This window comes from Rhea americana, unplaced genomic scaffold, assembly GCF_003343005.1.
Source record: "Rhea americana isolate MKP2758 unplaced genomic scaffold, rheAme1 scaffold_22, whole genome shotgun sequence".
NCBI classification, from domain to species: Eukaryota; Metazoa; Chordata; class Aves; order Rheiformes; family Rheidae; genus Rhea; species Rhea americana.
In genome coordinates, this window is record NW_028186329.1 from 1,012,816 (window position 1) to 1,033,912 (window position 21,097).

General features: G+C 37.6%; 1 protein-coding gene and 1 long non-coding RNA gene across 6 annotated transcripts in view; one reads left to right on the plus strand and one right to left on the minus strand.

Moving 5' to 3' along the window:
• Window positions 1–6,464: 6,464 nt before the first annotated feature.
• Window positions 6,465–21,097, plus strand: part of LOC146595576 (uncharacterized) — a 34,949-nt gene continuing 20,316 nt past the window's right edge. The window contains exons 1-4 of one of the 3 annotated variants that reach the window (XR_014895890.1): window positions 6,465–6,928; window positions 7,046–7,165; window positions 8,564–8,660; window positions 11,677–11,813. This is a non-coding gene — a long non-coding RNA (uncharacterized LOC146595576). The remainder of the gene's footprint in view (window positions 6,929–7,045; window positions 7,166–8,563; window positions 8,661–11,676; window positions 11,814–21,097) is intronic. The other 2 variants (XR_014895889.1, XR_014895891.1) reach the window with 2 other exon arrangements.
• The window catches only part of LOC146595577 (uncharacterized), a 77,823-nt gene continuing 67,782 nt past the window's right edge, over window positions 11,057–21,097 (minus strand). The window contains exons 4-6 of one of the 3 annotated variants that reach the window (XR_014895887.1): window positions 12,766–12,874; window positions 11,872–11,968; window positions 11,057–11,719 (exon numbers count right to left, since the gene is read on the minus strand). Coding sequence is in view for 1 of the 3 variants with exons in the window: in XM_085305345.1 (XP_085161471.1) it covers window positions 11,421–11,719; window positions 11,872–11,968; window positions 17,366–17,470 (501 nt within the window). In the remaining 2 variants the exon portion in view is untranslated. Of the gene's footprint in view, window positions 11,720–11,871; window positions 11,969–12,765; window positions 12,875–17,365; window positions 17,471–21,097 lie in introns of all 3 variants that reach the window. The other 2 variants (XM_085305345.1, XR_014895888.1) reach the window with 2 other exon arrangements.

Here is a 21,097-nt window from a genome sequence, read left to right on the forward strand (position 1 = left end):
TTTCTCAAGATGAGTCAGGAGAACATCCTTTGTCAGGAAAGCACTTAAACAGATGCTTCAATGTCTGCATGCAAACAAGGCAATGGCTGCTAGCTCCCTAGATTCTTGTATTTCTTACACTTATGGTCAGCTTTGGAAATTGCTCCCTATACCTCCTTTCTAAATGACAGTATGTTTAAACAGAAGCAGCCAACTATTTCTGACATAAAAGTAAAACTGTTTAAAGACAATTAATTGCCTTCACACCTACTCTTCACCTTTAGCAGTTACAGCTGTACCTTTGAACTTGCTACATCCTAGGCATGCCATATGTTTTTAAAAATGTGTATGAAAGATGCTATATAAGGARAGGTAAAAGCTTGTAAGCAAGCAAAGCCAATTCCTCATCCCCCTTTCCCCCTGCCTCCAACTATTCTAAATGAATTATAACATGATAAAATGCTGACTATGCATCCTGTAAGCACAGCAAAAATGGGCCATGCCGACCCCAGCCACCATCTCTGGCCCTGATCTTGACTTGCTGCTCCACATCCTGGCTCACCTTCTGTTGCAGTCTTGGKACATTGTTTTGGCAAAAATCAGCATTTTTAAAGTTTAAGACCAGCAATTTTTCATTTCTTTCAAAAGTTCAGAGACAAATAAATAAGTTGAATCTGTCAGGAGCCTAAAAAGTTAAGATGCCTRCTGTGTTAGCATTCTAAGTATCATGGTAATGATTAAATTAAAAAATAAATCTTGGACTAGTCAAGAAGAAAGTGGTATAACTTTGAAAAGCTCTATATCTCCTCAAAAGCTCAGCAGAAGTGTCTTCTGAATTTGCATGGTGTAAGAAATTTTGCTGCTCTGAGAAGATTACCATTCCCCAACAGAGATAATGGAAAAGGTGGCCATGTCTCAGAAACTCTGCCCACTCAGCATTTAGTTTAAACCATCAGAAAAGGGAGCTTGCCTTAGCCTCTTTGTGATCTGTCAGATGTATTTATAAATATTGACCCAAATACTGGTCTCAGTTGCAGAGATGCAGGTTCAAGAATAGACAATGTTGATACTTATTTATTTCTGACAATTATTTTAGCAAATACAATATGATCTTGGCTGCTATATTTGTGTAACTAAGAGCAAACTCTGGACTACTGTATTTTTCCAAGTTCCAAATGATTCTTTCAGCCTTTAATATTAAACACTCTTGAACACACAACTGCTCAAGGTACTTCGTTCCCYTTTTCAAAATAATAAAAAAATCTGACTTCAGAGAAGGCAGGTCTTTAAAACACTCCTTCAGTTACTAGATGCTATGGGAAAAGATTGTGTTCTAAACTGGAAAAAGCCTGTATGAGTCATATAGTTGCTGCGACCTTGTCTTTCAAACCCTTATGTGTAATAACAGTTCAAAAATTACTAGAAAAAATATCACTTTGAAATAAATACCACCCTTTGTGATATCACCCTTAGTGGGGACTTACATATGTGTGTCAACAGAGGGTTTTTTTTCCCTGAATAGGGTGAACTGAACTTTTTTTAGTTCATACTCCTTCGTTATGTTAAAAAATCCCTAGCTACAATGACACGGCTTTGTAGGRTTTTGATTCTACTTCTCATTACTTCAGCATGTTTTTCTTACTAATTTGGACACCATAAACAATTTTTTTAAATATGTCATCAATCACATGTACTAGATCCTGGCTTGACAAAGAGTGATAAACCCATATTAGATGATAACTACATCTATGGTAATCTCACACGTAAATGTTGTGCTAAACATTTTCAGACAAGCTAAAGTTACTGGTGTCTGTCCCTTTACCACCAGAATATCTACTTCTAACAGATTTTGGGCCTTCCTAACTTAGTCTGATTTTAAGAAAAACTGCACAGCCAATCTGCATCCTTACCCAGCAGTCTTCATACGAACACCCAAATAGGAATTTAGATGTCTCCTAATATACGGTCATTTGTAGAGTGGCTTGTGCCACCATATAGAAATTACAACAGCTGTCTAACACTGCTGTCATTGCTGCACAGAAAGGGTCACAGGGTCCTTCTTACTTAACACTTACTTAACACAGAGTGAACATATACTGGATACTCTGGACTAAGTTTTGGACAAAGTTTACAATCCTGGAGTGCTGGAAACAAAAATGAAGTAGATGGTTTTCCTTTGGTATTTTTTTTATCCCTTTATATCAAAGTAAGTGTAAGTATTAAAGAATACTGGACTGAAGCTGTCTAGAGTTAATCACTTAGCATTAGTAGCTAAATTTACTGAAGCCTGAGAGTACCACCAAGGCTGCAGCCAAGGTCACAGCCAAGGCCAGCTGGTACCTGCTTTTACAGAACAAAGAAATATTTTAACCATCACGTGTAACTGTCCCAGAGATAACCAAGACAAGCCCCTCCCAGCAACAGAGAGCACCAATGGACCATAAGGAAAATGAGTAAAGGAAATTGCAGATTGGTTAACAGGAGTCAGACTACGGGGAACGGGGTTTTGTGAGCRGGTTGTAACAGGTTAGGTAGAGCTAAGAATCAGTGGGGTAAGCCCSTCTTCAGAGGCACCCAGCCCAAGCTGCAATTACTGCACATGTGCCATTAAAACTTATTTCACTCTGATTTGGATTCAAATTTCTGTCTCAATGGAAACCTAGGGTTGGACCCTGTTACGGTAGCCACCGAGCCTAATTTTCCGTAACAGTTAGGAAGATAAATATTGTTGTAATGAAAACTAATTCATGAAAAGGGTAASATCTGACAGTTGTCAGACACAGCTKTATTAAAAAGTGAACCRATTCAAAAACTGATACTGCCTACCTAGTATGATTTAAAATATCCAAGTCAGTGCTCAAATATATYATATCTGTATCTGATTTCCTAATGAATCAGACTACRTGTCTGAGTGCCTCACAGGTTTTAAGATTCTACAGGTTTCATAGGCAGTAAGCAGGACAGAGACCGCACTGAGAAAAGCCCATCCCAAGTCAGAGAAAACTCACATTACTTCAGTATCAGTTCCCTAATCCACAGGAGGCCAGACCTATAACTCTTCTCTTAATGGAACAACTGATTTTAAAATGGTACAAACAATATAATTAACAAAGAATCTGAAAATTCAGACTGTAAACYTTTTGAATTAAGAAGAATGACATAATCCATTTGCTAGAGATTGATTTTTTCACCACTGAAAATGTGTATAGAAGTTGTTACAGGAATTATCTTGCTATTTATCTTAATTTTGTCTCACAAGCAGCACCTGTAATATTTTAATCAATGTAACCAGCAAACTAGCTGCAAATTTGCCTAATCTTGSAAAAATAAAAGAGTAATTGATTTTTATATAGTCATTTTATATGTCACCTTGAAAATACTAAACTGCATATACATATTGACCTATATCCAATCAAGCCATCTTGTTATGTTCACTGATAATCAACTACACTATTGATTCGCTAGATACATCCATATACTCCAGAAATTGACTGCAGTAATATCTTTTATGTATAAAACTTAAGGAGGTCATTGAATAAATTTGAAAGTTCTGCGTAACTTCTACCACCCTTTCAGAACGTACTGGGAAAGCCAAGATTTTTTTAAACTCCATTACACATTTCAAACTAATTTGCTTCTTAGCAAAGAAAGTAGAATACATACGCAGTCTGAATTTTTCATATTTAGTGAGCTCATAATCCTCCTTGGTCAGTCAGATTGCTTATTCAAACTAAGCGAGTTAACAAGGAAAAAAACCACAATTATCTCAAAGCAATTGCTCTATTATGCAAAATTGCGGTCAACTTTCTCTGTCCCYTTTTACTACTTCCCCACACTTTCAAATAAAATGTGTATATTTTCTCAATAACAATATTTTAATATATCATCTAGAAACTGAACAGTGAAAGAATGTCTTAATTGTAGTAACATCTTACCTAATTTCAAATAGGGAGGAAAAAAAAAGTCTACCAACAACCCTTCTACCCTTATAAGCATATAAGCTAAGAAAATTTCCCCTTACCAAATATACAGGAATGCTAGAATTACCAGTCAGCTCTGATTAAGAAGTTGCACCAAAGGACAGATTTGAAGAGACGGCAGTCAGTCCTGTATGCCCTAGAGATAACACTAAGGAATGAAATCCAATACAATTGTCCATCAGAATAGAAAATAGATATGGTAGTACTAGTCTGGCTACCTGTCCTCAAAAGGAAGGCTTTAGAGAGAAACTAACCAACAATCACACTGAAGACTGGCTTGCAGAATTGCCCACAYCTTACTGTTTTTATTAAAATAAGTCATACAAAATATTGCATTACTCTACAAATTTCAGAAGGTCACTAATCCATGCATACCTAGAAAAATGAAGTCCATTTTTACAAAAAGAATTATAATAAAATTATGCATCTCAGARTATTTTCAAATCTTCCTAATTAAACTTGGAGTATCATTCCAGAAGGAAACCCTGGGGATCTACCTTGCCTGTAGAAACTCTAAGTCCTGTCAGCAATTCCTTACACAGCTAAAAAAAAGGAACTGGCATTCTRAATGGCTTGCAAATCAATGTGTGGGTTTTTTTTTCCCCTAACTTTTAGGGGTTTTATTGTACAAAATGTTAAAAAATGATACTGTATGTTTTTGAAAAAGAAAAAAGTTAAACATTGCTTTCCAAAATGATTGAAATTTAACATTTTCATTTTATGAAACCAATACCTTACATACTAATTTCTAAGTTGATCTTTCCTGAATGGAGAAATTTCTTGTGGAGGTTTTCACTTTGAAAAACTAGTATCTTTTAAATAGAGATCACTTTCAAGCATCTCTGATTGGCAAACATACACAAACCAGGAACTTCTTTGAGCTGTAAGAATCTGAAAATGTGACAGCACCAATGCAAATATTCATTATCTATTAYGTGGTTACTATTTTTCAGACAAAACAAAACAAAAGTTTGTCCCTATCCTGATGGGTTCACAGTCTAAACATATTGAGTCATGTAAAGAGAAAGCTTGCAGTATAAAAGAAGAATGTYAGCTCTTGACTGGTCACAAATGCTCAACAAAAAGTTACAGAAATACAGATATTTTTCAAGGAATTCGTTATGTAATGTATTCCTACAACTTGCCACTAATGGTCAGGTAGCTTCCTGCAGATATTAGTTCAAATTGCGGCCAATCATAATGCCAGAATATTCCCTCCTTTGCTCCTACTACAGATCTGTACAGAATTGAGAACCGAATTGCACCACTCTTTAATGGGCCTGTTAGCCAGCTATGTCAAGGGTCCCAGCAGAGTCTTTACATGCATGTTACCACTGCCACTTCCAAGAAGGAATGCTAACACTAAAGGATAAAGCTAAATATCTCATGCAGCCTATGGATTATCATGATGTTCAGCTATTAAATGAGACAAACCCGAGAGTTTCCTGTCAAACGTGAAGACCCTTAGTAGCAGATAGAGTTCTTAGGACTTAAGTTGTAAAGATGCAGAGGCGATTTCAGCTGGCTACCTCCTAAATTGATTCTCTAAAGAGGCAACTTTAGTCAGTGTAAAACTACAGACATCTTTGCCTTAAGAGAAGAATAACCACATCTGGACACCTTAATATAGCTCAAGTTCAGAAAAGCTGACCTGTGGGTAAAGCTACACTGCAATCCCAGGACAAGGCGAATTAACCCTTGTGGAGCTCCCAGCTGCCATGGTTAGACCACAACCACCTGAACCAGCTAATTTAAAACTAGCTTAGGTATCTCCAAATTGCACTGCGGCTGTTTTCATGGCTTCTGCTGTACAACTCCTACTGCAGTGTGAAAGTAAGGTATGCTGGTTAATCTCTAAATTGGGCTTCTGACTATTTAATACTTGAATTATACTTAAATCTTGAAAAACCCAACCCCACAAAGCCATCKAAGCAGGTAAAGAAAAGGCAACATTTTTACAATTTAAATGGCAAAGCTCAGACAAGGTGCAAGTCTCAGCTAAGACAAGGAAAATTGCTTTACATAGCAAGGGTCATTTAGTCAGAAAATGAAAAAAAAAAACAATGGCTGGGAACTTAACATTAAATTTGTCATTAATGAACATGATAGCGCCAGTGTAATGCAGGGCTCCGGCCTGGCCTCAGCCCTTCCTGGAGAGGCCGAAGTGGAAGCGGCCCGACCGCATGCCCGAAGCTCACCGCGAAGACTGTGCCGGGGCCGGGGCCGGGCGGCTCGGCGAAGCGACATGCGTGCTGCCACTCCCGACGGCGCTTGGCGGCTGCGGCGGGACTAGGCGCCCCCATCTCCGGCGGAGGCGCTGATGCTCGCGGCCGAGGCCGCCGCCCGCCGCCCGCCGCCCGCGCGGGGTGCCGAGAGCGGGCGCGCCGCGCTGAGCGCCCCCCGCTCGGCAGCAGTCCCGCGCACAGCCCGCCCGCCCGCCAGGCGGCGCCGCTGCCGGGCGCCGGCGGCCGTTGGGCAGGCGGCGCCGCCCCCCGCGAGGGGAAGCGGGCGGGTGGGGGCGGCTGCTGCCGCGGCCGTTAGCGCGGTATAGTGATGTCCTCCCTCAAGGGGGCGAAGCGGGGGAGAGAAACTCATGGTGACCTCTAGAAGAACGGGGCGCGGGCATAACGGGGCGTCCCAAGAGGATATCGCCTCGGTGCCTTCGCGCTTGTCCCTCGGGGCGGTGGGGCGCCAGGAGTCCCCGGTCACCCCCTGTGCGCGGTGCCGGCGCTGCTCGGGAGGGGGCCGGCGGGGGCGCGGAGGGCGGCGCCATGTTGGCAGCGCGGCGGCAGGGCGAAGCGTCCGCGCCGGCGTCCGTCAGCACCGCGCTGCGCGTCCTCGTCGGCGCTTACTGAGAGGAGCTTTCCAAAAGAGAGAGAACAACTGCTAACAGTAGTTTTGTAGAAAAAGAAGAAAGCAAGAAAAGAGCGAAGGATAGAGGAAAAAGAAGAACTCTCTCGAGTGTTTAGGTATTTACGTAAAAAAGATAGCTCTCTCCCCCCCCCCCAAGGAGCTGATCATTTGTAAGCTGTATCCTTTCCTTCTTGCGGTGGTGAAATTTTCCTTTTTCTATATTGTGATTTTAGGGGTACTGGCTGATACAATGCCAGGAAAAATGCTGCTAATGAAGAAATTTCTGTTTTGGAGCTTCACCTTCAAAGGGCATCATGTTTCTTCAATTTCTTCAAGGGCAGGATTTGGAAAATGTAATTTATTCCAATAATTTTTTTTTGGAGCCAGAGAGTGGCCAAAGTATTATGATACAAACAGTTTAGTATGCAGTAGTTTCATGACACTACAGTGATTTAGCTGCCTTTTTTTGCTCAGAGAGCTAGGAATACTGTATCAGTCAACCAGCTCTCATGCTACGTCACAATTTAAAGAGGATTTCACATACAGATTACAGCTGTTTGTGTACCACATAAATATCTAACATAAGCAGTTTATATCAGAATTAGAACTGCTATTGAAGAACTAGGTGTTTGGATAATTCTGTGACTATCAAGTAGGTCAAGTTTACAATAGCTGGAACACATCATGGACAGGAAATCCATGACGTGTTTGACTGCATGGATGTTTGTACTGCTGAGCTAGCAAAGGCAGTAACAATACTGCGTGATGTCAGTTCTTATCTCTAAGGCTCCTGCAGTAATCCAATACTGTAATTGCTGTGGGATTGGGACATATGGTTAAAACCCATAAAGGCAACACTCCATAAGGTCAGCGGACACATGGCTAAAAGGCCAAAAAGTCAGTATGCTGGGAAGTCTGTAAACCTGGAAGCTGAAAATAAAATAAGTATCTGGTGTTTCCAAGAAGAGAGAACAGCCCTTTCTGTAAGACCAATTAGAAGCATCTTATTTCAAAAACTTTTTTGTTTTTTAATGTAGAACAAAGTTTTCGTATAATTCTTGAGCGGTAAATGTCGTTAAAGAAACAAAACAAAACACCAATCTTCTGAAGAGTGAGAGCTAGAAAGTAATTGCTTAGCCGTAGGACATACCTTAAGCCATTGCATATTTATGCTGTTTCCATGTTTCTTACTTCTGGATACTCCAAAGTACTTGACTTTGCGGGATGCACACAGTGAAAACATCTTTATTCAGAAGTATTGGGACTACTGTGTAAAATAGGAATGTACATAATATCCCCAAGTGATACTTTATATATAAATTTCTGCAATATATACCATGTACTATGTATCATTACTGTATTCAGTGTGGAATGTTTTCTCCTTGGACTGAGAGAAAGACAAAGCATWTTAATCACAAGCAAGCAGTGCTTTGAGATGGAGGAACTTTTTGCTGAAGTGGCTGGCAGATGGCTCTGCACAGTACTCTGCTCATTTCACAGCTATCAAACCTGTCCATACCATCCACATTCTCCAAAAGTTGACTATTTTTTTACTGGGAGCACAGGTCAGGTAACAGCTGTGGTTCTCAGTGCTGCCACTATTCYGGAAGTCATAAATTACAGTCTGTAAATTACTGCTATCTGTAATGGACAAATGGATAGGAGTTAGAATGAGTCAAGAAAGCAATAAAGTGCTGTCCTAAGATTCAGTGATTCTGTCCCTAATTGCCCTATGGATGTTTAATCTACAGGCATTCTCTTGACCATTTGGTTCCCACTGGGATTGTGTCTGTTCAGGACACACACGGGAGTGTATATGGCAAGTTTTTCCACAGAGAACCTCCAAGGGTAAGTTATTTTTTGAGTATTTTAGCCAGGAACAAAATGAAAGAGAATCACCTTCTTGGAGCAATTTTCTGTTTTACAGGACTACCGGTTAAAGTAAAATTGCACTGTAAGTTAATCTCCAGTAGTTTGGTGATGTTTTGTGTTATGCCAGTGTTAGATGCAGTGCTGTCTTTGAAAGAAAACACACCAGTAGCAATTCTTGTACTCATACTTTGCTACAGACATGGTCTAACAAATTCTCAGTTCCTGATACATTAAAAAGTCTTTTCTAACTTCTGTACTCATTTCATCATGGAAATATCCTCCTACTGGTATAGTTAGATTAATTCCCTCTAAATAATACTGCTCTATTTAGGAATAGTGGCAATTGCAAGCTAATAAGCTATTCATATTCTCAACTCCACAAATACATGAGGAATGATAGATTTTTAAAATTGTTGCTGCTGGCATCAGTTCTGCAGAATGAACACTATCTTTAATATTGGGGGAGTTAGTGGGACTTGCTTCAGGACTCTATATTTGATTTTGTAAATAAGATTTGCTTGCATTTTAGGTGAACATTAAGGAAAGGTAAGTGATGAAAGAGAAAACAGCATTATCTACTATTTGCTGCTGAAAAGGGGCATTTCATTTTCAGTCCTTGCAATAGGGATGTCCTTATGACTCAGCACCGTTATGCTGGAAATAACTATAAAATTTTAAGCAGTGTGTGTGAAACACTGTTATGTTTATCAGAAATAGGCTTAACAAAATTATTGTCCTACAACAAATACAAATTTTAGCTTGTCCTTAATCTACTATAAACCTAAATCTTTTAAAGGAGGGCTATAAAAAAAAATCAAAACAACCTGGGTTGTTTTGATATACTTCTGCTTGAAGAAAGAGTTGTGACCTGCGTTCTGTAGGAAGCTCACATATAACTGCAAAATTCTTTGCAGAAATAAACCCAATTATATAAAGATTAATATTTCACCTTTGTAATAACAGAAATTTTTTTGAGAAAGGTTTAGTTTAATCAGATAAAGGAGTTGARTGATATCATACTTCAAAATATAAGGATTGTTAGCTTTTCAAAAAAGTTTTTAAAGTAATCTTAAGTAATTCCATTCCATTTCTCATCCCCATGGATTTCCTGAAAATTATGCAAATTTTAAAGATATAGAACCTCCTCAAAAGAATATAAAAAACACAGGGTATACCATCATCATTTAGGCAGTCTGACAATTTGCAGCGCATTTGCTTATTTCTTTTCAACTAAGCTACAAGGTTACATTTAGACAAGAAAGAAATGTGTACAAGTAGGCTTGTGCCACTTATGGCTTCAGAAGATACAGAACAACATGTAAAAGTTACGTTGGAAACTTAGAAGGCCTTTGACTAACTTCGCACATAGCCAAAGAAGATCAGGTTGTGCCCTAAGCTAGGAAGTTTCTTTGTTCATTTCATTTATTATTGATATTTTATTTATATGTGTATCACCTGTTGTACCAGTGTCTCTTCTAATTAGYGTACTCTAAAAATCTGCAGGAATGAAGCTTGGAGAGCAATTTTTTTTCTCCCTCAAATGGTATTTCCTTTGTTAAGCCACCTAATTAAGCCCATCAGCTTGTAGGTAGTTTGTGAAATACATTTATCAAATGTTTATGAAATATAACCAACCTGAATGTGTTAAGAAAATTAAGGTCCTACACACTAAACATATAAATGTTAAAAAAACTGACTTTATAGTTTTGAAATATTTGAAAGACTATATGGAATTTGAAAAAAAGTTGAGGTATACTTACACTATTATGTGTTATAGAGATGCCTAAATGAGCTTTATATGAGCCAACTTGGATATCTGAGGCAAGGCAGCTGAAGCCAAGCTTCAGATGGCCAATTTCCCTTTAAGAAACCTATTTAAAATGGACTCTGATAACTACACTTTTTCTTAGTTGAAAGAGATTTTTTTCAATTATGCCATTTTTTTTCAAATATTTGCTGCAGGAGTTTTTTTTYYTTTTTTTTTCTTTTGAAGCAATTGATATTAACTTCTGTCAGAGCAYGGCAGTTCCAGTGGAAAAGAACCACTTCTAATTTTTGTGTGTATCGAGGGCATTTGAGGTTATTATAATGCAACCTTAGAGAAAAAATAAACATTTTTCTGGTCCAGACAGAAGATGAGCTGAAATCGTTCACTGAGGTCAGATGTCATATAAGAGCTCTGACAAAACAAAATAGTATTTCATATGGTTCCTCACATTTTGCTTCTTATTTTTTTCTGTCATTATAAAAAAAGCACTGTACTTGGTCTTTTTTTTTTTTTTTTTTTAATAATCCTTCAGACAAGAAACACAATTATTCCATCTGGTGTATTGCAAGCACTTTAGAAAAAGTGATGCAAATTGTGATGTATCTCAAAAAAAAAAACTGTGTAAATTACATAAGCACATGCACACATGCAAATCCTAGTTCATATCCCAAACAAGCTTATTCAGCACTCCAGCTGTCAGTGTGACAGTAGTTAAAACTCACATTAAACAAGAAACTTTATTTTAAAAGATGATGTCCTCTCTCCTCTATGAACCATTCTGTCCTTTCTCCATGCTTTCCTGCAGGACTTCTCTTTAGAGTTTTCCTGTCCTTTTCCTTATAGTTTCTTGGCACAGATATAAAAAGTACATAAATCTTCACCTACACTTGCTCCCTCAAAGGTGAATTGTAGGAATAGRAGTGACCTTCCAAAAGCAATGTGAGGGTCAACTCTCTCCATTAGTATTATTACATCCAAAGGTAGCATGAAAAAGAACACAAGGTAAACTTATTCAAAGTATTGTGTTTTGCCGCCTGGCCCAGGAAGCCCGCCAGACACTGGTGCTGTCTCTTGAAGGAGTGCATGTGCTGGATCACCTGAAGTAAAGATGTCATGCAGTGCTCTGTACTAGCTGGGCAGATAGTATAATTGCTGTGTGCTCGGATATGAGGCAGTAGCTGAATGTGGAGTCCCTGGCTGCATTTCTTATTTTTTGCTGAGCAGGTCAGACGTTCATTTGATGTTGCTGTAGTCTGCATTTCCAGTACTRTCGGCACAGAAGAAAGATAATCATGTATTTCAAGGTTGGCAACAGAAGAGGAAAATATCAGAAACAATGCTGGATTTCTACTAGTTAGATGGTATGTAACAGACATTCACAAACATTCACATCCAAGTGACTTTAGCATTTCTTCTCACCTTTGGCTTTCCTCAGTTGTTGCAAGGGATCTCTTCTGGAATTTCCATTATCCACTAATCCTCTACACTTGGATTGCCTGTCAGCTGCTGCCGCCTCCTTAATACATTTAAGAGAGAAGTTTGACATTTGAACTAGTAGCTATGGTTGCAGGCAATCTGCTTTGTTCTTGGTCTAAAGGAGCCACAAATTAAGACAGCTTTGCAGCATCTGGATAAGCATTGTCTTTCCCTTATATGGAACATTCATCTTTACTRTGACCACATTTACTGGTTGCTGAACACATTGCGAATTTGCATGGATCAGGTGAAAATCTTTTGCCTTATTTATCTGTTCAAGGGATATTGTCTCACCCTTTGCACCCATATCTTATCCCTACTGTAATACTGGCTTGTGATGAGCATACAGACCCTTTACTTTTACACAAGTAAATCTTTTGAAATTATTCAGGCAATAGATATTTATCATGAATACTAGGTCTGAGTGTTTCTAACTACTTAAGATTTCTCTAAATTTGAGTGCAGAGTGTGCATCACTGAAAAAAACTAAAAGAGCAGTAAAATATTATATAATACTGGTTTTAACTCCTTTCTTATTAGTACCAATTTAGGTACCTCGTTTTGATCTTTCATTGAAATAAGCACGGACACCATATGGTTTAGTGAGCAAATAGTTTTGTTCCTTAACTGAATATAGGACCTTAAAGATTTCATAGAGCTAAAAGCAAAAGAAGAAAGGATATTTCATACAGTATCATAAGTTRAGAGAATGAAACACTGGTTTAAGTGACAGGAAACAGAAAAGCGGAGCAAGCATCTCTTAAGCATGCTTAGATATTAAGGTGATGCGAACTGTGCAAAAATTTCAAAAAGTGTTCCTTCTGTCCACACACTTACCCTTGAATCCCCATGCCTAATGCATGGATACTTTTAAAATCTTGCTCCTCCTCTCCAGTCTTTGCTGAAATCTTTCCAGTATTAATTTCTGCAAATGTCCTGTCCTCATCTGAAATATAATCACACCCACCACATAAACAGGAATTATAGCCAGTTGAAACCTCAGAAGTCATGCTGTTATGGGAGATAGGTAACTTGGAAATAAGAAACAAGTCACAAATCACTGCTCTTTTTTTATGCCAACATCTTTCCATGGATCTTGAATAATTACACAACTGATAGAATTCATTCTGCCTTTCTGCCTGGACAGGCAAATTCTGCACCTAGCAGACTCCAAAGGTGTTTTTGTGCATTCAAACTCTAGAGTCTGTGCAATCCTCGGGGGAGAATTTGAATGCYAACAGACATACATTAATGAATTAGGTTGTAGCCATCAGACTTCCATTTCACTTTAAAAGCCTAATTCTGTGTTTGTTTTTCCACTGACTGCTATGGAATTTTTGAGAGCAATGAGATRTATTTCAATTCTGGCTTTTTTCTTCTTGGCTTCATGGTGAAGCCTTTTTAATTCATGCTATTTTTCTACATATCTACATCAATATCATCAAATACATAATTTGGTCTTTTGTGTTGGTCTGTGTTGGTATGTTCATTTCTGTCTTGGATACCAAGTCAGGAGTTAGGTAATCTGATTTTTCGAGGATCCTCTTCCTGTAAGCAATGTGTATAATATTCTCTGGCACATTTTGACAAGGAATGCAAAGTACAACAAGGAATTTCTAATAAAATAACTTACTGCTTAATATTAAAATTTACTCTGTATGAGATTTACAGAACTCCTAGGTATACTCAAATTTTCTTGAATAAATCRTTGATAAAATAAGTAATCTCTTATATGAAAAAACGCCTGAATATCGAGTGGGGAAACAGAAGCATTATTTCACTAGGGTGTATCCAGATTGGTCTATATCTTACACTTAAGTTTATTAAGAATTATTCACAGAGTTACTGTTGTATTTAATGCTGATAACAACCTTAATCCAGAATGAATTGAGAAAATGCACTTATAATTTCCGTACCTACCTTGTTGTCCTTAATTTGAATTGCAACCATTAGTTATGTCATATACAGTTTAAGAATTGAAATGATACCACCAAATCTTGTGGAAGAATATACATCAAAATATGCCATGAATATAATTCATTAGATTTTACAGGACAGCAAGGGGTATGTGTGAGTGTGTGTGCACAATCTGCCAAAGCTAAAAAAACAACTGCTTGATGAGTGTTTCTTCCTTTGTACCAGCCTACCCACTGAGCTGGTAATTATTCTTGCTTTTTATCTAATCATTAAAAGATAGAAAACAATCTTCTTTTCAGTTCTTCCTCACAAATCATAGATAGGCCATTAGAAACTCTCTGTATTCTGAATCCATTTTTAATTTTTCCCTATCCTTCACAATTTAAAATATTTTAGACAAATAATTACTGCTACTGAAGAAATAACACTGTTTTCATGAGATAGATGGACTGATCTGCTCTTTCATGCTCTTAGACACAAGTCTGAATCAAAATCCATGGAAGTTAATGGAAGAATCTTGTGTTTTGAATCAAAGTGTGTCAGGAAGGTATTAATGAATAAGTGGCTAATCACTCAATTCCCTCAAATGGAACAAGTTCATTATACAAATAACATTGAAAGGGGTAATGACAACTCATTTTAGATTCATAACTGTGACATTTAATAAAACATGATTTTATTATGAATGCTTGAATTTCAAGAGAGCCTACGTGAGTTGGAAGACTAAATCCCATTGAATTTCCATTTAAAAATATATTTCTAGAGTGCTTTGGTATGGACATTCTTTATTTATAAATCATCTTGAGTATATAAAATTTGTGTAAATATATACTGGAACATGTATACTTGAATGGAATGAATGTGTTATAAGCTCTTCAAAACAAAGACTGTTTCTTTTCTGTATAGTTGTACAGGGCTCAATATTATCAGGACCCTCAAGCTCATTACACAAAAATAGTAACAGTAGTACAGGAATAATAATACTGTATTCTAAGACAAAATATTATATTTCTTCAAAATTTTATATTTTACTAAATAAAATGTAAAGAATGTATCGATTGTATAAGACATATATCTTATTAATATATGTTCCAACAATTATTTTAGAATTAAGTACAATTCATTATTATTCCATTTAAATTGAAAAATGCCTGTGTGGCAGAAAACAACACAGGTATTTTTTGGCGATTTAAGAACTAATTCAGAAGAAAAATGATGTTGTGCATAGTTCAAAGTACTAAGAATCTGAGTGCCCTTGCTCCCAAAACACTGATTCAAGATGGTATTTTAGATGTGCATGCTTGCAGAATGTACTTATTTTTGGTTTCTCCTTGCAATATGAATGGAAATGGGAAAAAAAAGTGCTGTGGAATATTAAGAGAGTTTTATAACAACACAGATAAATGAAATGAAATAAAAAGAAATGTTCAGGAGAGAAAGGGAAAAAAAAAGAGGAAGGGGGAAGAGCAAAAGAGAGAGAAAGGTAGAAGGAGAGATGTACAGAAAAGGAAGAAAGCAAAACCGACTTAGTCCTTAGGATAAAGATTACTGTCTGAAGATTCTTCCAGACTATATCAGTTGGTAATGTATTATCCTTCTTATYTGACCTTTTTCTCATGCAGCTATTGAAATCTTGCAGATTGTTACTGCCAGAATTTTTAAACACCTCTTGGGTTTGTCACAGACGTGTCTGTCTTACAGTAACCAATCATCATTCCTCCCATAGAAAATCAGTATTTTTCTTTAGTTGCCTACAAATCTTACAGTAATCAAATTTGATTTATCCTATTTAGATTGTTTGTATTTGGAAGATACTGAAAAAGCATTTCCAAAGTCTGTTAACAACACTGTCACAGTAAYGTCCTCTCTTCATTAAATCATGATTGAATTGGTATTGCTAACATTCAAAGTTTCCTTGGAACATCTTGATTAAAAATAAATCGATTAATATCTTAATGACYAGTCATCACTTTTGAAGTAGAATTACGAACATTTTGCAATATTATACATCTAAAATAATGCCAAACCTGAACAACAGAATTAAAAGCCAGAATGAAATGAGTCATGAAGAAATGCTGAGAAAGAACAAAGCAAGCAACGTCCAGAAAGGAATCCAGGGAAACCACATGATTTGAAACAAAAGGAAAACTAACTGGGTAATGGAAGGCATGCTGTGCAGAACAAGCAAATACAAACAGCATAGAATAATGTACAGAAATGACTGAAGTAGGGTATAAAATACAAGAAAAGGATTAATGAGGCAGACAGAAAAATGGGGTCCTGAAGTGCCTAATAATAATAATGAAAGGGGAGAAAGAAATGGAAGAATGGTATGGCTAAAGCAAATGTGTTGCACAAAACCCATAGTTTCACTGTTTTTACTTTGACATTTCTTTAAAATAATGGGAGTTTTGTCTAGGGGTCTAAACTTAGGCTGAGGTACAAATAAGGTTGAAAAAAAAGATCTCTTGCATCCTGTTACCCTTATGTAAAAGGAATCCAAAAGGAATACTGAGCTCTATCAATCTGAGAGCACCCACATTGCAGAAGTGTAGAATTATTATACAAGCATTTTTTTAACTGCTTTCTGTTGACAGTGCAGCATCAAGGCATCTGTTTGACATGAGAGAAGAATAAGGAGGAGGATGTAGAATAGTAAAAAAAAAAGGCATATTAAAGAGCTGTTCGGAGAAGCAGAATGCTACCAGGCTATTTTGAACAGCAGTTGCATTTTTCCAAACTGACTTCTAGAAAAAATGGTGTCAAGCATATTTCTCACCAGCCCAGATTGCAAGAAAAATCAGCAGGCTCCAGCAGAATGATGGCTATAAAAGGTGTAAGGAAGTGGCCAAATAGACCCTGGAAGTTTATAAATTGCTGGCATGAAAATAATGAATGATTAATTGCAGAAGCTTTAACACCGATTTAGAAGATACAGGACAAGAATTTTGGGGGAAAATTAAAATCTTCAATCAATGATAAACAGGTCACTGAATCCAGTAGAAATTTTATACTTTAGTCCCCATTTTTGTAGTCCATGAATTTTTAGCAAATTCAAACTTTGAGTTACTCTATGGGCCAATGCTTTTAAAATAATAGGTTAGAACCTGTAGCAGTACAGATCTGCTAGGCCTAAGGCTATTAACATATTCACATAGACTGATGTAGATGTCAGCACTTCGTGATTTATCTCTTCTTAGAGAAGGGGCTAGAATGACCAGCTAGGCAGAAAATGAAGAAGCAAGTRTTGGTAAGAGTGATGTTAACATCCTGATGACAGTGAAGAAATAAAACAGCAAGTCTTTGTTTTATTTCTTTATTGCTAATGATAGAGGTTACTCTGAAGGAAAAGTGAGACATATGTCCCTGGGACGTGGTCTGGACTGGCAAGGTGCATGGCCAAGCATGCAGAGCTCAGGCAGAAAATGAGGGCCTGAGCTTGAAATCATGCTAACATGAATGTTTTGAAAGGCTAAAAAGGTATCCAAAATAAAGAAGTAAAGGGCCAAGAAGAAGGCACCTGCTGCAAAGATAAAGGCAGCTGTTCGGGCATGGTCTGAGGTATCTGAGGAAGGTCAACAGCATTTTCATAGCTGGATAGTGTAGAGATCCCTTGAGAGACCACCTGTGAATGAAAGAAACGGAATCGCTGTCATACATCATCAGCTTTTAGGTAAATGCATGGGGCATTGCTTTTCTTACCCTCTAGCTGTGTCTTAGCATGGCCAGGATTTTACCTTGTCACATCCTCAGTATTTGAGTCATGATCTGTGATCCAAAATGATTCCTCTCAGTAATGGAGGAAATAGTTCTACYGTTTCATTTTTTAAAAAACTATGACTATACAGAATCCACAGTGGGAATAGTATGTTTTATTGTAGGACTAATCTGCAAGTATCCCTTCAGAACTGCACATCCAAATGGATCATTACATCTATCCATTATCACATGCAAGTACTAAATGTGCCATTAACACAGCTGTAGCAAACCTAAGTTTCATAAGAATGAAGCCGAGAATAAGCAGCCAGAGTCTATGTTGCCACTAGCAAAGCCAATGAAAACAAAAAATGGTAGACTGGAAAAGCTGTTCTTTTCTGAAAGTCTTAGTGGAACTGATTTCATGTTTAAATTTCCCTCTCTTCATTTTAATTCTATTGTTTTTCATTAATGGAGATTATTTATAATATTTGTAACAAACTTTGAGGATCTTTTCATTCAAATTAACTAAATCTATCACTTACAATCACGATCGTTCTTTGTGGAAATGCAACATTTTTTGTTAATATCAAACACTCCAAATGCTTTGTAACTTCAAGTAGGCAGTATGTATCACTTGGCTGTTCAGTTTATAATGCAGGCTCATTACCATACTCATTATTGTGAATTATAGAAGTTGCTTGGCTGGCCTTCATTAACCATCTGGCAGTTAAACACTGATTTGTGTTTATAAAGTTAATTTTACAGAAGCACCTGAACATCCACTGACCTGCTTCTCAGTATTTCTGCTAAACCTCAATGACTGTTCCAAATGCATATTTTGCTTTACCTTTATTATTTTATTCATATACATGGCTAACATCATGCAATTGCATGCATACAATAACAGAAAGAATATATTTTYCTTCTTCTGCTGTCTATTCAGCAAAATGATTGTTTTCTCTGTCTGAGTCAGAGGCTGATTTTCTGAGGCCTTGACCAGTATTAGCTTTTCAGAATATGCTTTTCACAAGCCAGTAGTTTGGTCCCAAAACTTTACAGCTTGGCTTTACTGCTTCAGATAAGTTYGCAATTTTCTTTTTTAAGTAGCTTCTGAAACATTTGGGAAAATACATTTCAAAAAGTACAATATTTCAGTAATTCCATTCTAGTGCTCATAAGGCACTAGAATCTAGTCCTAAAGGATCTAAAGAAGAATTAATGCAGACTGGAAATAACTTCTTTTTCCCTTTGACTTCTRTAAGATTGCTTTTCCTTCTATGAATTGATCATTCACAATCTTAAGTGGAAATAAAATCATTTATAATTACTCCATTATCATTATCAAATATGTTAAATCATCAAGGTTTCCAAACAGCCATTTATAAATATTACGAAGATATATTATAAATATTGTATTATGTTAAAAGCTCAAAAACCTCTGTAATGTCAGAATCACTGTCTAAAACTCTTGGGAAATCTATTAACCTCAAATTACAATGTCTGCATCTTCAACAGTCTCTATCATTTTCAACTGTATATTTCTTCACATTATTTGCCTGAGCCTAGAGACTAATATTTTTTCATCAGCTTTTCCAGCTGAATGGTTGCTTTACCTAACTCATGGCCTTGTGCTTCTGTGCCATTAACAAAATTCAACCTAGCAAAGACAATGTATATAGTTCCCTCTGGACAGCAAAGCGCCRTATGATGAAACTCAGATGAATCATTCGTTCCTGAAGGTTTCCACAAAAGAGGACCCTGAACAGGCTCTATGTGACCAAGAAAAGTCATAGATCCATTTAGCCACTTTGCAGCACAAGTTAATGAACTGAGATACCAGAGCCCCATGGAATTGGGACAGACAATTCAGGGAACAAGCTGGGCCTTGAGGCAGGCTAGATTCAAGGAAAGATTTATATGCCTAAGGTGAGACTTAAAGTGGGGGGAGGTTAAGTGCCTAAATCTAAAATTAGGGTAATGAAAAGTGATCCTGAACTGCTGCCTAATCCTGGATGAACCTAATGGCAAGAAGCTGCTTACCTTCGGAATGTGACACAGATGCTTCAAACAGTGCCTCTGACATACCTGTGGCTGCCCTTTACAGACCAATCCAGGACAAATTCTCAGAGCCGTTTCAGAGCACTCACACTATTCTGAAATGATCCATGGTGTTCTGTTTTCATATTAAGTTCTGTTCACAGCCTCAAAAGATGTAAACACACATGTTATGTCTTTCTTAAGAGTTTGCCATGTATAGGTTGCTGCAATTAGACAAGAAGACAGTAGGGAAAACTGCTGAAGTTGTGCCATTGTGCAGCAGAAAGTGAGACGGACATGTACCATTACATAAAATAGAAGTTGGAGAACTCATATGGGAACATAGCTTCAGGTCTTTTCTCACAAGATGTCTCGCTGAGGCTATCCTATAAAAGGCTCACAGCCAAACCCTCTCAGCACACGCACACAACAAACACACACACTTCCTAAGTTTGTGTTTAGAAAAGAAAAGAGAGAGCCCTCCTAAGAGCTTTTAAAGAAAGACCACCTGGCATCCTTCAGGARCTGATCCTAGCCAAAGGTGGTGCCTCTGCAGGGCAGGATTTCATTTTCATCAGTGACCTCAGCATATCCCGTTGATCAGCTCTGTGTAGCTCCCTGATCAGTGCRTTGTCTATTTTTGAATCCAAGTCTCCCCTCAAGCTGAACATAGACTTGCATGCGTGACAATGGATTCTGGATTTCATTCCCAGGGCCAAACAGCTAACCTAGCTTCTACTTCGCCGAGTTACTAACAGTAAGAATGGTTTCTTTTTCCATAGTGCAAACACTTTCTCCATTCATTTCCCCTTCCCCTTCCCCTTCCCCTTCCCCTTCCCCTTCCTTCCCTTCCCTTCCCTTCCCTTCCCTTCCCTTCCCTTCCCTTCCCTTCCCTTCCCTTCCTTTCCCTTCCTTTCCCTTCTTCCCTGTCCTGTCCTGTCCTGTCCTTCTTCCATTTCCGTCTCCTAAATGGCACACGGGGATACATTTGAGGCATGTATTTCTAGAGCAGAATGCTGTCCAAAGGAACAAAGGGAGAGTGTGAAGCTATCAGCATAAAAGGCTTATTGTAATGGTGTATCAGAGAGCAGTGGTTCAATAGTAAATCATATACTTGGTATATATGAGAAGTAGGTAAATTCTGTATTGACCATGTTTAAAGAAGATAAACTTCACTTGTCTGTATTTTCCCTTAACTACACTATCAAGTAAATGTAACCATTTTTCCACTGGGAACATGCAATTTATCTAGGAAGTTACTGATTGATTACTTTGGCCTGAACCTACAAGGTAAATGAAATAGATATTCAAACATTAGGCTGCTATAGTCAGACTATCAGTACTGTCAGGAAGGCTGACAGTAAAGTAATCATAATATAATTAAATAGTGTACTGCAGACACCCTACAAAAGCTTCTTTTTAAATTGCATTACCATTGAGATGCTATATTAGTGATCTCAGTAGGTTTGTTCTRTTAACTAGGATTAGGACCACTGCTAGAATCATTATGTAAGAG